The 18,095-nt window shown below is 39.0% G+C and overlaps 1 protein-coding gene across 2 annotated transcripts in view; it reads left to right on the top strand.

The window, feature by feature from the left end:
• Positions 1–6,850: 6,850 nt before the first annotated feature.
• Positions 6,851–18,095, top strand: part of LOC139145440 (zinc finger protein 585A-like) — a 29,234-nt gene continuing 17,989 nt past the window's right edge. Inside the window, exons 1-4 of one of the 2 annotated variants that reach the window (XM_070716624.1) lie at positions 6,851–7,119; positions 9,490–9,612; positions 10,711–11,540; positions 14,770–16,726. In XM_070716624.1, coding sequence (XP_070572725.1) covers positions 6,987–7,119; positions 9,490–9,612; positions 10,711–11,540; positions 14,770–16,554 — 2,871 coding nt within the window. In that variant the 5' untranslated portion in view covers positions 6,851–6,986 and the 3' untranslated portion in view covers positions 16,555–16,726. Of the gene's footprint in view, positions 7,120–9,489; positions 9,613–10,710; positions 11,541–14,769; positions 16,727–18,095 lie in introns of those variants that run through there. The other variant, XM_070716625.1, reaches the window with a different exon arrangement.

Below are 18,095 nucleotides of genomic sequence, written 5' to 3'. Positions count from 1 at the left end.
CGTGTACTCTCGCTTACCCTAACAATTGACGGTGCCCCCGCGCGAGAAATTATAATAAAGGCAAATATAAACAACACAATCGCATTTAATGAGGTACTTTTGCTAAGTTTCTTGCGGATTATTCTGACATTCACCTGGTTGTAATTTGTTTGCTTAAATTATCTCCGTATTTGCGATTAATAATTATAATATCCCGTCTTCGGTGGGGGGCTCGCGACCGACTTATTGTTTGTAAGTGCGCCCGACCGCTATACGTGACCCCCGTCGCTTACCCTATGTTCTAACGGAACAAATTCAGAACAAACGAAAACCGCTAATTTCAAGTATCTTTACGCGTATAATGTCCCGAAACATGTTAATTTACTCCAGCCATACCTTTGTTTACTCGTCCCGTCTTTAAAATTGTGAATGGGTGTGAATTAGCGACATTAAACGAACACTAATGACAAGCCGGAGTCGCACCCCCGACCATGTTTTGCCTGTGCTGACAAACATGAACCTGTGACCGAAACGGGATACACTCGTAAAAGAGGCATAGATTAGATCAATAGATAGGAATATGATAGGAGCCATGAGCTATTAAAGATTATAACCTTCAAACAACTGAACTATTCAAAACTTCCAATTTTTAAAAAGATATTTCGATTTCGCGCGCGTCGCCCAGTCGCTCGCCCAGCAGACGTACAATGAGGTCAACGAACTCCTATGTATATGTTACAAGCCGATGAATGGCGCGCCGTATCTCCTGGCCTTGGAAAACGTAATATGTGCATATCGCGCAAAGTCAGGAGTTTGTGAAAGGATGTTTGGAAATTAATGTCAGAAAGATAAAGTTTTACAATGAGTAGGGATGTAGTGTATTTCTTTTCAAGTATAGCTGTCAAATTGCCGTGATTAAACACTCCAGTCCGGCCGGGCTGACACCGGGATGGAGTGGCGGCGGAGGTCGATCGATCATCACACGAAAGGACGTGAAAATGTTCTGATGTGACGTAGTCCGTCCCTTGGTTTATTCTCAGTGCATGGAGCCTAAGCTTATTATTTGCGCGATTGGAAATGTGTGATTTACAAAATGTCCGCAAAAAAAGTAATGCGAGATATTAATGGTAAGGAAATTTTACATGGTATGATCTATGAACGCCAACGCCGGTCTCTGGGTAAATATTGTCGAGGCCGGGTGATCGTACTCAAACATCCCCGGGCCCGGGCTCTCGCTTTGTTCAAAGTTGCGACTTGGCATCAATGAATGACTTTCCTTCAGGATGTCTATAAATAAATCCAAACTATCATTGGATGATATTTTTAAAATAAAGCCCTCCCATATCCCTCGGTTGATTGTCTTCTCTAAAACTTGGGCAATGATTGGTCCTTTCCGAATATTGTTTCAATTTTATACCACGTGGGGGGGGGGGGGGTTCATCAAGAACAAGGTCTGTGTGTGGTTCACAAATTGTAACTTTCGTCTCACAAGATTGTCAATCAACAGTTTGGCGTCCCATAACGTTTCGTCGCCGCACTCCAGGGTGAAAAAGAATCACTTTGCGAGCAGTAACACCGCACATCGAGTCAGAAAATCCTATCGAAAGTACTGAATCTTTTTTTTTTACTCAACAATCCGAATTTATTCTATTTCTGTAAATTAGAGACAAAATACACAGCAATCATGGGCCTTAATGGCGTACATCATGTAGCCTAATCATGTCATGGTCTCCAAGCAAATTCTGTAAAACGGTTTTAATATCGTTTTATATCATCATGAGAGAAAATGCCGAGAGAGTTTGACCGGTTGACCTCGCTGTTAATTTTATGCAGGAAATTACAATAACAATGCTTGGTCGAATGACGCAGTGCCTTGAGGGTGGGATCACCAGTGGTATATGGGGAGGAGTACCTTCCCGATGGTGATAAGTGGTGCAGATTACCGTCGCCTAGGTGACTGGCGTATACGCGTGCCAAAAGACACCTATGGTTGATTTCCTGTTGACCAGTCGGATGGCAGAGTTGCAAATACCTGGACTGAACCATTTGGTTTTTTGTGGGTGTCGGTGGTACTTTGACAATATAAGTAAAAATGCACATATATTGAGTTTATTGTCTTGTTTATGAGCGGCCAGTATTTTCCAACAGCATAAATTATGTGCATTTGCCCTTGAAGGAATAAATAATTTTCGAATAAAACATCGCGAATGTAACTACATTCCTTAAGCTCGACGTACACTTTAAGTGCCCCAAAGAACCATGAAATCGCCCGACTTTCGATTGAAGAGATGAGTTTTGCAAACCGCGTATACAGAAAAATGGCAGATGACTTTATTTTTAGAATCATAGACAGTATAGCGAGATGTAAAAAATGTGAAACAGGCTCCCACCTAACTATCCTAAATGTTTTTGTGTCGAGTTTGTGTTTGATTCGTTTCGAAAATGTGTTCCTACATTCTTATCCGATTGTTTGTGTTAATGAAATGTTTGTTTCGCTTTGGATATTTGTAGAGAAGTTTGGATTAGTGTGTACGGTAATGTTTTGTTTGTGTGGGGAAAGCTTATGGCGAGACGCAGCCGGACCTATGTTGTTACAAAAGTTGATAGAGTCGCCCTTTGACGCTTGCGTTTCGATAGAGTCGCCCTTTGACGCTTGCGTTTCGAAACCCGAGTGTGGTTTCTCATCAGTCGCAGTGTAGATTCTTTCCTTAGTTTGTGTTTGTGAAAATTTATTTTAATGCATCTTAGTGGTCTTGCTTTCCGATTAGCGAGGCAAATATATTAATTTTGGTCACGTTGTGAGTCCGTTTGGTGGTTCGGTTTGTTTGTTCTATATTTCTTTACTTCGGTAATTTTGTTTTGACTGGTGTGTCGTTTAGATTTTTGCGGAGGTTTGTGAATTTTTAGGCAATAAGTACCACTGCGGGGTACGGATTTTATGTTATTGGATCAAGATACTTACAAGTATCCTGGTTGATGTGCTTGTTCTCGTACATTTTAATTAATAGTTCATTTACTTTGTTTACTGTTTGTTCTGGCTTGTTGTGTATAATACTGAGTGTTACGTAATTGCCTTTCGCATTCGAGTACGTAATCGTTTGTGTTGACAATAACGAAAAACCGACCCTTGTCGAAGGGTTATTTTCCCAAAATTGTCCAATGTTTGCAAGCTGGTTTATCGCGATTCTTTTGGCACGCGACATGTTTTGTTTCCTTGTTTGAAAGGGTATCTCTAGAAGTGCGAGTTTAGCAGCTTCAGATAGCTTTCAAGTTTTTGTTTTTTTGTTGTTCGTGGAGTCCAATTTGACTTTTCTTTGAATTGGTGTTGTTGCGATTGTTTGTGTCTCACGATGTAGCGTAGTCACATTATACGACTTTATTTGTTGAAATCCTGAGGTGGTTTTATTCTGTTTGGTTTTGTTGGTGTCCGAATGAATTTTAAGGCTTTTGCCTAGTACTATTTTTCGGAGTTTCATAGTTTGAGCGATGATAGGTTGTTGTTGAATTTCATGTTGTTGTCGGCTTTTCTTTGGAAATAGCTGATTTATTTCATCCACGGCCATGTTTTCTGTTACATTACTGTGATTGTTTATTTTGTATTTAATGTTGTGTTTCAGTTGTTTGTTATGTGTACGATTTTTGTTATTTCTTTAAGTGTTTGTGTGTTCTATGTCATCTTATCGTATTTTTTGGTAGTTCCCTTTCAGGAGTATTTGGTGGCCCTGAAAAGGGCCGCTTGGTATGGGTTTTGTTAGCGCTTGGCGCTTTTGTTTTGGCGATAAGCCTAGCTTTTTATGCTTCTTTTCGCCGATTCGATGTGCTTGGTGAGTAGGTGTTTGCCGCCTTCTTGTCACTGTGTGTGCTTACATTGACAGTCTGCATAGCCCTTGAATGTGGTCTCGATTTTGATCAAACTTACAATTTAGGAGTATATATCAAAACTGATAAATGATTTATGTGATTACTGTAGCTATAGATAGGCTACATTCAGGACGGGCAGCGACGGGCAGTATTAGTAGGCAAAACAGGTGGTTTTCACCGTGGGCAGAACTCGGTGCAATGATACTGAACATTAATAGTAAGCCTTTCACCTTGAAGGTAATGCTGTAGGTGAAACAAGGACACACGATGGTACAAACAACACCACAAGTGAAACGTACACACAGAAATACACGCGTTCCTACGTTGTGCCCACCCGGGCCACGCGATTAAAATATGACTGATACTGCTGGATAGTGTTAATTGGGTCGGTAAACAGTCAATTAATAGTTTAATTGACTACCTGGGTGATTGGCAGGTCGTGTCCAACGACGCATATGCAAAGCAGGCCAAAAGACAAAAGCCCCCAAAGTTATTGACAGCTGGCCAGGGGTCACCATGAATACGTAATGAAGCTTCACTACGCAGAAACTGCGTAGTCAAGCCCTTCTTAAACGGTCAAAACCTCTCGGCATTTTCCGGCATGTTCAGGCGGGATAACAATTTAGTGAGATATGTTGTTGATAAAAATGACCCGCAAACTGACTTTACAATTTAAAAACTGAAAACTGTGAAAGTATGTGCATTTTTGGATATCTATGTTGTCGACGAATTTCATCATGTCAAGGCACTTCAGCAATTTTGGCTCTGACGCTTTGCTAGACCAATCATTTTGGTAGCGCACAAAGCTCTTACACAACATATTGAATTGGGAACTATTTCATTCAGGAGCATTCTGCGAAGCATCTTGTTACCAACGAAAATAAATATAATTGTTCAGGTTGTGTTGGATAAGGTGAATACATGGACAGTTCAGTGATTTTTGAGTGAAATGCGTTTAAAGAACATGCTTTTTTCACACACTAGCAGAAGAACCTGCAATCTGTCTTAATCGTAATCAGCAAAACAACAGAGAAACAAAACAATACCATGGTGGAGACAACAGAGAAAACAATACCATGGTGAAGACAACAGAGAAAACAATACCATGGTGGAGACAACAGAGTATCCTGAAAATAGGAATGATAATCATGCTTTCTAAACTATCGGTGTCTGATGAAAAATGTAAATAATGATGGATTGTAAGTGATTTACACAAAACAAAAACAAATTGATAAAAATCTGATAGGCAGGTTTCAGTGAGCTGTTATAAGTAGAATTGGACACTGTTAGATACTTTTGAAAATTGCGCAACCAATACATTTGCACACAACCCGAGTATTTCCTGGTAATTGCCTAATATAATGCAAATATGAAAATCTTATGCCGAGGCATAACACAGTTGCCTTTGTGCAAAGCGCCCCCAACGGAAGTTACAAAGTTTAGTTGACGATGCTGAAGTTAGACTCGGTTTCGGATTCGGTTTCGGATTCAGTTTCGGATTCGGTTTCGGATTCGAGTGACTGAAAGAAATTTTATATTTTCAGCCGATTTTGTTAAAATGTGGATTACTTTATTTTCACTTGGAATTTATTTTCTTTACTTTCCCTGGACCTTTTTTCAGCTAAAATCAAATCAAATCAGACTAGAAAAAGTGAAAATATATCACAGTGAAACAATGAAAATCTATTCATAGCTGAAATAAACTTCTGTCTGTTCTGTGCTGTTTTGTGTCTATGTTTACAACTATTGTCTTACGAATTCTGACTAGTGTTATTGGATTATTGATTGGTATGATTGCGATTATTTTACAGTGAAAATAAAATGGTCCATAGTACTTCGGTATGTTGCAAAGATAAATACTTGTCGTCAAGAACAAGTTTTTAATGGTTGCCTGTCGGCATAAATTGTGTGCATCTATTTACAAAATAAAATAAATGGTTAAAAAAATAGAAATTACAGAAAACTTCAAAGCACTTTAATTCGAAATTGAAAGTAAGTGGAGGAAAACAACACTTACAAAACATTTATACTTTAATTTGTTTATTTGTCACAATGTGTGTCACATGGTGTAATGTGTTGTATTACTTTGATGTTTTGGTTGATGTTGATCAACATGTACTATACTAAACTCCCGGACTAAACTATCAGTTAATATGTTGTGTAATAAAGATTGCATTGAATGCATTTCTTTGAATTGTGCGTAGTACTATTAGCGTAAAGGTATACTGTCACCTGTTCCAATTTTGCCACAGTTACAATGGAAAGAGAAAATCTAACCAATCACAGATTTTAAGCGGGTGGCCGCTTTTTAAAAACAGCGCCCTCACATGGGCATTTTGAATACCAAGGAACGCCCCTTTGACCATATATGGGCATATTTAGATTACAGGTGACTGTATGTCTTTAAATAGTCCTAACTGCATAATGCTAATAATTGAGGTGGACACTTTTGACTTGTGTAGTCATGCACATGCACCATAGTTTCTTATCTAGTGCCGAAAGTGTTTAGTAATTTTGAACTGTAAGCTTAGAAGTTATGGTTATGTGTTAAATATTTATGTCATGAAATACATGCTACAATTTATGCTGTGAAATATATATTACATATGCCGACCGGTTATCCATTAAAACTTGTTCTTGATGACATGTATTTATCTTTGCATACGGAAGTACTATGGTCCATTTTATTTTCACTGAAATTTATTTCAGCTGAAAATATTTTCATTTTTCACTGTTATCTTATTTTCATTTTGTCTAGTCTGATTTTATTTTATTTTAGCTGAAAAAAGGTCCAGCGAAAGTAACGAAAATGAATTCCAAGTGAAAAGTAAAGTATTCCACTTTTTAACGAGATCGGCTGAAAATATAAAATTTCTTTCAATCACTCGAATCCGAAACCGAATCCGAAACTGAATCCGAAACCGAATCCGAAACCGAGTCTAACTTCAGCATCGTGTTTAGTTGAGGCATATTGAGAGGTCAAAAGTTCACATTATGTAACCAAGGTTTTGTAGACTCGTACTCGACATCGCGACACAGTCAGCTGTAGCCGCGGTTTTTGTGGAGTGACTGTGGTTTGACGCAATCTCAGATTTGAATTTTACGTCCGCCTGAAATATTTGTGTAGCAACATTTGTACTTCAAAGATGAAATCGGCAGAAATAATGAACAAGGACTGTCTTTCGGATTCGGAGCCTTGTGAGAGAACAAACTGCAATGGCGGCTGTGGCTCTGGAAGTGCATTCAACAACAACTGTGGCGTTCCACGAGCCTGTCAAGGTATGATATATATAATGATTAATGCACAGTCGCTTGTGATCAGGTACACCGTGGGCGGCCCCTGTGACCCAGGGAAAATGTATTTTTTCAGGGTCAAAAGAGTTTGTTCGCTGTGTACCTCAGAACAAAGGCACTAGACACGTCGCTTCGCGATCGGCGAGGATACCGCGACATTGGCACTATAGGCATTATCGGATAATATTATCTAAGTTATGTAAGTTAGAGTCTAATATTAGACTAGTGGGGAAGAGGCAGATACCCGACAAGTTGTTTTATCGGATAATATCCGATAAAATGGATAACATCGTCTAAAATCTAAGTTAGAGTCTAATATTAGACGAGTGGGGAAGAGACAGATGCCCGACATACTGTGTTATCGGATAATATCCGATAAAATCGATAATATCGTTGAAAATCTAAGTTAGAGTCTAATATTAGACTAGTGGGGAAGAGGCAGATGCCAGACATGCTGTTTTATCGGATAATATCCGATAAAATCAATAATATCGTCTAAAATCTAAGTTAGAGTCTAATATTAGAAGCAGATGGGTGGAAAATTCTTAAAACGCTGTTTTATCGGATAAAATCGATAATATTATCCCTATAAGATCACTTTGATCTCATGTTCCTGGAACTCTCTAACTTAGAATTTTTGACGATATTATCCGATAATAAAGAAAAAGCCTATGTCGCGCCTTCATGCGATCGGCGTACTGATTCATGAATAGGAAACAGAAAGAGCTCGAGCCTTTGATCGCGAAGCGACGTGTCTCCTGCTTGTGCCTCGGAACACTACAAGTACCAGATGTGAACTGAATGTGCTAACGTGGTTTACAACAGGTTCATTACAATAGTAGTATGCTTCACAGATGAGATCATTATATGTAGCAGCTAGGTTTCATTTACTTTCGCACATAGCTCTGCGTGGCAGGGCTGTAGTTACCGACGTTATGCGGAGGCCGTATATGCCGGTGACACACAGCCCTGCCATGCAGCTAGAGCTATTTCGCACTTGACAATTAGACATTTATAAGATCAATAACTAGCGGGAAACACCAAATCAGGTGCCATAATTTCAGAGTTATATCACTAATTACAAAGTTCATTAAATATCAAATGAACCCTTAGTTAACTTAACACTACCAAATGCTTCTCATCACAGTCAGATATCTGTCGGATCAGTATCTGCATCAGATTTCATCAAATTTGGCGCAGTTATTTCGGAGTTACATGACTAACTACAAAACTACATTGAATATGCAATTGAGCTATTTATTAACTTGACACTACCCAATACTTCTCAGTACAATTAGATATCTATCAGATCAATATTTGAAGCAGGTATCAAGGAGGTGGTGTAATTACCTTTAATATATTGATGCCCTAGTCAATGTCATGGACAAGTGCAGAATTAAGAATGCCGGAAATGTGGGGATTTACTTGTTTTAGTTGAGGGTTTTCCAGATTGTCTTGCCCCAGGGAGTGAGGCATTTGACAAATTTCATGACAAATTTCCAAATCGCCCACTATGCCCCAAGGTGGAGTGATGGGCGTTGACATTGCCTGCCGCATAACCCTGCCACTCCCTGACTGACTGTATCGATTCCCCAACCAAAAGACGACGGAGAGACCTGGACTAGGCTGTGTGTGTCCGACTTTAGGACTCAATCTAACCGCATGAGGCCATAGTGTAGCTTGAGGTTTTGCCAGGGTATTTTGGGTGGACGGTACTAACTACATTACTGCAGCTACATGTAGTGAGGCCACACCCCTGGCACGCAGAGCTACATTGACACAGACATGATGCATGAGTAAAGAATAGTGGACATACCACTTGTTTGCGACCTGAAAGGGATTTTCTCAGGGACGCTAAAGTGATCGGTTTAGTGGACTTCATAAGTTACCATACAAACAATTTTTCAAACAAAATTATTTTGTATCCACTAATTTCCAGTCTTGCCCTTACATGATACAGTGAAAGCAATAAGATGTCACTTTTATCACTTGAGAACAGGACAGTGTCATTGTGAATTCCAGAATTATATCAAATGTGTAGTGTAGTATTTTCATAATGGTTAGTCATCCAATAATTCACAGAACTACATGTATGTTAAAAAAGTTTTAATGTTTACATGATGTGATGAAAGAGGTTTACCCAAAGTATGTTGATATTGTGAACATTGACTTCACTGAGATTCCAGCAGTCTTTTTGAAACTGTTGTGCTGGAGCACATTGTTATGGTGCTTATATTTTCAGTGAATGTGACTTTATCTGACTATTTTCCTCGTTTTAGTTTGGGAATATCATAGATTGGCTGTTAATGTATGGCTTCTTAACCGTAACATTGAAACATTCTTTATTTCTTTCAGAGTGTTGTGCAACTTTCCAATCTCTCAAACATTTCAACAAAATGCATGAGCTAGTTAAACCATTAGAGACACTGACTGAAAACATGTGTCAACGATATCAAGACAATACATTATCAACGAAAGGTAAGGTTATGTTATATGCAGGGCAGATGTCAACTTTTTTTTGGTATAGTATGTATATGTGTTTGTTTGTTTTGTGTGTGTGTGTGTCAGTGTGTGGGTGTGCAGATCTGACACTAATGTGCCACATAGCAAACATGTCTTCATCATTTTGTTGTTCAACGTAATCTTATAATATGGCTGCTGTTTTCTCATGCTCTGATCTGCTGCATGTAAATAACTCAATAGCTTTTATTCCAACTTGACTATTAGTGTCACAATGTTTTGCGGTAAGTGTCAATAAGTCTGGTGTCAAATGAATTGCGTAAGAAAGGATTCACTAAATCCTAAGAAAGTACAGCTGAACTGGTCTCATACCTAAATTTCACGCGTATTTGGAAATACAGGTATTTCTGTGTGCATTTGGCGTACATACTAGCTTATGAACTGTCATCAAGGTTTAATTTTTTTGCTTAGGATAAGGCTGATAATGACCAGCTCCTTCCAGAAATAGGCTGACTTTGCACTCTTTTAAGTTGATGTTGTGTACTTAGAACTGCTGAAGGCAAAATGTGCCCAAAAATGCATGTGTTTGCCACCATTGTATGAAGTATGAATGCCAGAATTGATTCATGTATTTCATAAATGTTTAGAAACAGCTTTGGGTGGTCAGTCAGCCAGGTGTGCAATGTCAAACTGATTGTCAGACATGTTCATGTCTTTAGCAGAGTTTTACTTTATATCGATCTCTGTGACCACCGATGGTTTTAATAGCCATGCTTTCAAGTGTGTTTGTATTTGACTGTAGAGTTGTATATTGCTTTCACGACTTTGTTACATGTGTACCTATACTTTGTTCATAGTCTGTGCCTTGCTGTGCTGTACTGCCTTTGGTGTGTTCAGTAACTATGTATGTGACCTTTCACCTATAATTTTTCGATTAAAGATGGTATAATGGGCGGCTAAGCAGCTGTGCTCTTAAATCCAATAGAAAATCCATGAAAAATGTCCCAGTTTGTCCAATATTACATGAAGTCATTAGTAGTAATATCAAAAGCCTACATCTCTCTTGTTTCTACCTTACTCTACTGAACTGTTTTATATTAATCTTTCTACTAACAGATGCATCAATAATTGTACAGAGCATTATGCAACATTGCTTTATAACATTGGAATATGGCGTGTCCAACCGAGACAACAGCAACGAAGACTTGAATCCATTGTATGAGGGCAATCATGTTGAACACGGAACTACATTACACAAAGATTCCTTCCATTTGATGGAGTGCCATTCTCATAATGGGGACAGCTATGAAAGTGAAATCAGCACTGAGTGTTGTGGAAATCATGTGAAGAAGAGCAATGATAAAGCACATAGCTTGAATCACTCAGGGGCACAAGTAATGGAATATGGAGAAAGTGTGGAGACCTACAGACACAACACGTTTCTCAAGGGCCTTACAGTGATTAATTCTGATCTCACGCCATTCCAACACAGTGAGTGCGGTGAAGCATTTATTCAGAATGGCAATCTTGAGGCCCATGTGATGACCAACTCAAATATCAGCCCACATGAGAGCAAAGAGTGTGGTAAAACAGTTAAAAGAAAGCAGGGACTTATTGGGCATATGTTGATCCATTCTAGTATCAGACAACATGAATGTAAAGAGTGTGGTCAAACATTCACAGAGAAAGGCAATCTTGTAAGTCACATGCTGATCCATTCAGAGATCAGACCCCATAAATGCAGAGAGTGTGGTAAAACATTTAAAAGGAAGTCCCATGTACTCAAACATATGTTGATCCATTCTGGTGTCAGACAACATGAATGTAAAGAGTGTGGTAAGAAATTCACAGAGAAGGGCAGTCTTAACAGGCATATGTCAATCCATTCTGATGTCAGACCATATGAATGCACAGAGTGTGGTAAAACATTCACACTAAGGTGCAGGCTTAAGATAGCTTTCTGCCTTTGTTTTGGTATTTTGAGATAAAATCACGATTTTTCTTTTATCCCTGAAAAGTATTCCTATAATATTGATCTTCCTTGTGTGTAGAATATCTTGGTCGTGAAGTTCCTGTTTTTGGGTGAAATTTTGGAATAAAAATGTACGAGAGGCACAGGTGTACATTTTGGCATTTGAGACTACCGTTAAGTCTTGATTGACAAGGGATTACGCTAAGCAAGCAGCGTCACAGTATTCACATGCACTTAGACAACATCCGCTGTGAAAATCCCATTAACACCTACCGTTCACTGCGTGGGTCAAGACCATAGAGTGTACCTGGCGAAAGGTGGGTCTTACCGTTTTTCTCATAGGGGTGGCCGCTCCCAAAAGATCATAATTTATCGACACAATCGGACAAGGTCAGACTTATGACATTGTTGACGGTACAATTTCAGATTACAAAAATGGCCCACACACTAAATGTTTTATCTGGGACATTTTTGTGCTTTTGTAAAAGCACCAGGAGTGGTGGATAAGTTTCGTAATGTTAAACATCTTTGAAGAGGCTGTCCCGTATACATAAATGGTACGTTCCACTGGCGGCCTCAGTGACAGCGGGAACACTTGAATACCGCAACAGACACCCTTTACATCTTCAACATTCAAGCAACATTCGGCCTCTTTCGGCCGAAGTTTCGGCTTCTTTTGGCCCCAAGACATTTCGACACCCCCGTTACGATTTATTTTTTTCCCTTCAAACTTATAAGTAACTGACAGACCAGTCATATTCATAAGAGTGACCTTTGCGTTCTGACCAGTATGACTTTTACAGTGCCGTTTAGGCGCCGCTTTTCAAACTTTGACAGTGTCGGCGGCTATTGCTATCGAAAATGATATGAAACTCTTTCCTCACGGTTTTTCACCATGTTCTCACAAACTTTAAAGCATGTGAATGCTGACACTATACTTCTCAGTGTTTTGATTTGTAACATTTGGCACGAGTTCCCCCAACCAGGTAGTGCCGAAACGTCTTTGGTCGCGTTGCCTAAACGTCTTGGCTTCGGAAATTGTGGCGGCCGAAACGACTTTGCGCCAAAAGGTCTAGAAACCCGACATTGTCCGTTCGATGAGAATACTGAGTGAGTTGAACAATTTATGAATAAAAATGAAATATCAGAAACCGCGGCTCTTGAACTACTTGGGATTAGAAAATACAAGGTGGAAACAAATTGCATGGGCTTCAAGACATCGACAGGAAATTTTCCCAAGGCAAAATACGTAGCAATGCAGAAATCACGCGCCACAAAACAATAGCTGCTTTGGTTTGCAGACGTTTTGGCACAACGGCAGTGAACTGAAATGTCGAAGTCGTTTCAATCCCGCGGTCCCGTTTTTCCTTGTCCCATTTCGTTACTGACCTTGACAAGGTAATACGTCGACTAACAAATGTTCATCGTACACCGGACGAATGTGAATCAAATGATTTTATGGGAATGGACACGACAACATTGTTATCAGTTATCATGGCAGTACCCAAAATGCTGCAGGACCGAAGACAAATTTCAATATGAATTTGACCGTCACAACGTAATAACGTAATCGCCCTGAGTTTTCATCAACATGTCATCATTGGTCGGTAAACCATTGAATGAGACGCTTACGGGCTAACTACTTGAATACAGTGCAAAACACCATCCTAATCCTGAAATTTACATGTAATGAAGACGGGTCTCATATCATATTCGCCTGGATTCGATGGTACTCATGTTGGATACGAACGACAGCAGAGAGTTATCTATCTGTGACGTATGACGCTTGACGAGCGGTCTATGGCATGCAACTTGCGCTTGATGAAATGACGTACTTTTCTCTATGTTCATGTTTTCTCAACTTCTCTCCTTTGACTTTTATGCCGCCGACAGGCTATTGGCTCATCTTAGCATAAATGACTCCAGAAACGGTCTTCATCCACAGAAATGCTGTACAGAGTGAGGACGAACTATTGTCTCAGAAATTCTCGTAGTTTGATTAGTGTTAATCGGTTTTCAAGGCGCGTGAAGATCTAAAAAATGGCTGCTTACTAGAATCCTCGGTTACTCTAACCGTAATGGATCACAGCATGGAGCTGTTCTTTTTATCTCCATGATCACAAACACCGCAAATGTACATCCACATACAAACGCAGATATTTTTGTTGTCAGCCAATATTGTTTTCTCTATATCACTCATCGGGCTCGCTTTCATTCCGCAGCCGTGAGTCGTTTCCGAGGTCGAATCGAATGCTGTCATAAACTTACACTACAGTGTACGCTTGTCATGGAGGTAATAAGTCCAAACGCTCGTGTAGACGGCATCGAGATGCCGTAGCAGTTCCGACAGTTAGGTCGAACAGTTAATACTCTATTTAAGCCTTACAACTTAAATCAGTCAACAGATTATGCATAATTCCTTCCCTGGCACTCCCCAAGTTTATTTACTCATCAGCTACTGTGTAGATTGCGCTCTAAAAAGAGTACAACGCTCCCAAAATTCACCCATTTTAGCCTCATTTCGACCGTTGACACTGATTACAATGAGTGAATATACTGTTGAAGTTGAACACTTTGATTTCACTATCTGGTTTTAGTGTTTTGTCGATTGAGTACATTGTTTATTGCCATTCAAAAGGAAAAACCCGAACCAATTTACTAAATCGCCTTTTTCTCAGTTCGGCATTTTGTCACATTGCAGCACGTTCAAAAGAGTTTAACTCGAGAACGCGTGAACGGAAGTTTACCAGATTTTCACAGACGTTTGTCGAGTAGGTTGTCTCCAAAACCGTGTCTCAGTTTTTTTATGAAGATTTTAAAGTCGAGTTATTGCTGCTTAATGAGGCGGCATTGTAAGACTAATCGGTGGATAAACTTTGACTCAACGATGTGAAAAAACTAAGGCCTTTTTCAAAAATCTGAGACACGGTTTTGTAGCCAGTATTCTGAAGACCAATTGCCCGTTAACACCTAAACAATAGCCCCTATCCGCTCAGATTTAAACTTTTTTACGTGAGACCACCCATTTTCTTTACACTTTCACTAAGATCTTCAAAAAAATTCATCGCACACTAATTTTCTCGATAAAACAAAAAAATTCATAGAAATAGCTTTCAGGTGATATATAATACTTGGGTAAAAGTACACATCTTGATGGCAAAATTCACGTTTGAAAATAGGTCGTCGCAAAGGTGGAAAGCTACCTTAAAAGACATATGTTAATCCATTCTGGTATCAGACAGCATGAATGTACAGAGTGTGGTCAAACATTCACAGAGAGTGGCAATCTTAAAAGACATATGTTAGTCCATTCTGGTGTTAGACCACATGAATGTACAAAGTGTGGTAAAACATTCAGACAGAAGCACAGTCTTAGCAGGCATATGTTGATCCATTCTGGTGTCAAACCACATGGATGTAAAGAGTGTGGTAAAACATTCACAAGAAAGGGCAATCTTGAAAGTCACATGATGATCCATTCAGATATCAGACCCCATAAATGCAGAGAGTGCGGTAAAACATTTAAAAGGAAGTCCCATGTACTCAACCATATGTTGATCCATTCTGGTGTCAGACAACATGAATGTACAGAGTGTGGTCAAACATTCACAGAGAGTGGCAATCTTAAAAGTCATATGTTAATCCATTCTGGTGTCAGACCACATGAATGTAAAAAGTGTGGTAAAACATTCACAGTGAAGAGCAGTCTTAGCAGGCATATGTTGATCCATTCTGGTGTCAGACAGCATGAATGTACAGAGTGTGGTAAAACATTCACAGAGAAGGGCAATCTTAAACAGCATATGTTGATCCATTCTGGTGTCAGACAGTTTGAATGCAAAGAGTGTGGTAAGAAATTCACAGAGAAGGGCAATCTTAAAAAGCACATGCTGACTCATTCAGAGATCGGACCCCTTGAATATAAACAGTGTGGTAAAACATTCACAGAGAAGGGCAGTCTTAAAAGGCACATGCTGATCCATTCAGAGATCAGATCCCATAAATGCAGGGAGTGTGGTAAAACATTTAAAAGGAAGTCCCATGTACTCAACCATATGTTGATCCATTCTGGTGTCAGACCACATGAATGTAAAGAGTGTGGTAAGAAATTCACAGAGAAGGGCAGTCTTAACAGGCATATGTCAATCCATTCTGATGTCAGACCATATGAATGTACAGAGTGTGGTAAAACATTCACACTAAGGTGCAGGCTTAAAAGACATATGTTAATCCATTCTGGTATCAGACAGCATGAATGTACAGAGTGTGGTCAAACATTCACAGAGAGTGGCAATCTTAAAAGACATATGTTAGTCCATTCTGGTGTCAGACCACATGAATGTACAGAGTGTGGTCAAACATTCACAGAGAAGGAAAGTCTTAAAAGGCATATGTTGATCCATTCTGGTGTCAAACCACATGGATGTAAAGAGTGTGGTAAGAAATTCAAAGAGAAGGGCAGTCTTAAAACGCATATGTTGATCCATTCTGAGGTCAGACCATATGAATGCACAGAGTGTGGTAAAACACACACACGAAGAAGCAGTCTTAAAAGGCATATGTTAATCCATTCTGGTGTCAGACAGCATGAATGTACAGAGTGTGGTCAAACATTCACAGAGAGTGGCAGTCTTAAAAGTCATATGTTAATCCATTCTGGTGTCAGACCACATGATTGTAAAAAGTGTGGTAAAACATTCACAGTGAAGAGCAGTCTTAGCAGGCATATGTTGATCCATTCTGGTGTCAGACCACATGAATGTACAGAGTGTGATAAAACATTCACAGAGAAGGGCAATCTTAAACAGCATATGTTGATCCATTCTGGTGTCAGACAGTTTGAATGCAAAGAGTGTGGTAAAGCATTTAAAAGAAAACAGGGACTTATTGGGCATATGTTGATCCATTCTAGTATCAGACAACATGTAAATGTAAAGAGTGTGGTAAGAAATTCACAGAGAAGGGCGGTCTTAAAAGGCATATGTTGATCCATTCTAATGTCAGACCACATGAATGTAAAGAGTGTGGTAAAACATTCAAATGGAAGCACAATCTTAGAGGGCATATGTTGCTCCATATCAGTGTCAGACAGCATGAATGTACAGTGTGTGGTAAAACATTCACAGAGAAGGGCAGTCTTGAAAGGCCAATGTTAATCCGTTCTGGTGTCAGACAGCATGAATGTAACGAGTGTAGTCAAACATTCAGAAAGGAGGGCAATCTTAAAAGGCACATGCTGACTGACATTCAAAGATCAGAACCAGTGAGGTAAAACATTCATAAGGAAGGACATAGGTACATTGTTGATCCATTCTGGTGTCAGACCTCATGAATGTACAGATTCTGGTAAAACATTCACACGGAAGCGCACTGTCTTAGATGGCACACGGTAATCCATTCTGGTGTCAGACAGCATTAATGTATAGAGTGTGGTCAAACATTCACAGAGAAGGGCAGTCTTGAAATTAACATGCTGATCCATTCAGAGATCAGATCCCATAAATGCAGAGAGTGCGGTAAAACATTTAAAAGGAAGGCCCATGTACTCAACCATATGTTGATCCATTCTGGTGTCAGACCACAAGAATGGAAAGAGTGTGGTCAAACGTGCACATTCAGGTTTGTTTTTGAAAGGCATTTGTTAGCCCTCACAAAGATCACATGAACGCAAAGACTTGCATGTTTTACTGGATAAACACAAAGAGCATGGTGAAACTTTATCTAAAAATGATTCTATCAGACATACCAGTATATTGATCAAATCTCATGTCAGATCATACCATTGCAAGAAGTGTCATACACCATTCAAACACCAGATTTGAACTTGAAATGCTCACGTGTTTCATTATATTGCAGTTATGTGTAAATTTGAACCTTTGCCACATGTTTGCAACTTCATTGAAAGTGTTACGATCAACATAATGAATAATATTCACCGCAGATTAATTCTAAATCCAAGTATATATCCCTATTCAGGAAAGCTCATTAAAATAAAGAATTGACAGAAATGTTCTCATTAAATATGCAAATTAGGAATTGGCTGAAGTGAAAATGTTAAATGACTTTCAATAATGCCGAATCATAGTATCTTTAATGTAAAAAGCAATTTGTCAACTTTGGTCTATTCAAGACAGATTAATAAAGTTCATTAAATTTGCAAATAAGAAATTGGCTAAAGTAAAATGTTGTATCATAGTATTGTTAATGTACATAGCAAGTTTCGTCAAATTCGGTCTAGTCAATACAGATAAATATCCGTATTTAGGAAAGTTCATTAAATATGCAAATTAGGAATTGGCTGAAGTAAAGTTTAATGACTTTCAATAATGTTGTTTTATAGTATCTTCAATATATGTAGCAAGATTCATCAACTTCAGTCAGGTCAATTCAGATATATATCCCTAATCAGTGAAGTTCATTACATATTTAAATAAGGAATTGGCTGAAGTGAAACTGCTTAAAGGGGAAGTTCACCAAGGATGATTTTTACATATGTGCTAGCTTTGTGGTCACTTACCCCGGAAAAGCT

Source organism: Ptychodera flava, chromosome 12 (assembly GCF_041260155.1).
Source record: "Ptychodera flava strain L36383 chromosome 12, AS_Pfla_20210202, whole genome shotgun sequence".
In the NCBI taxonomy this organism is placed as follows: domain Eukaryota; kingdom Metazoa; phylum Hemichordata; class Enteropneusta; family Ptychoderidae; genus Ptychodera; species Ptychodera flava.
This window is presented reverse-complemented; position numbering and strand designations above follow the sequence as displayed.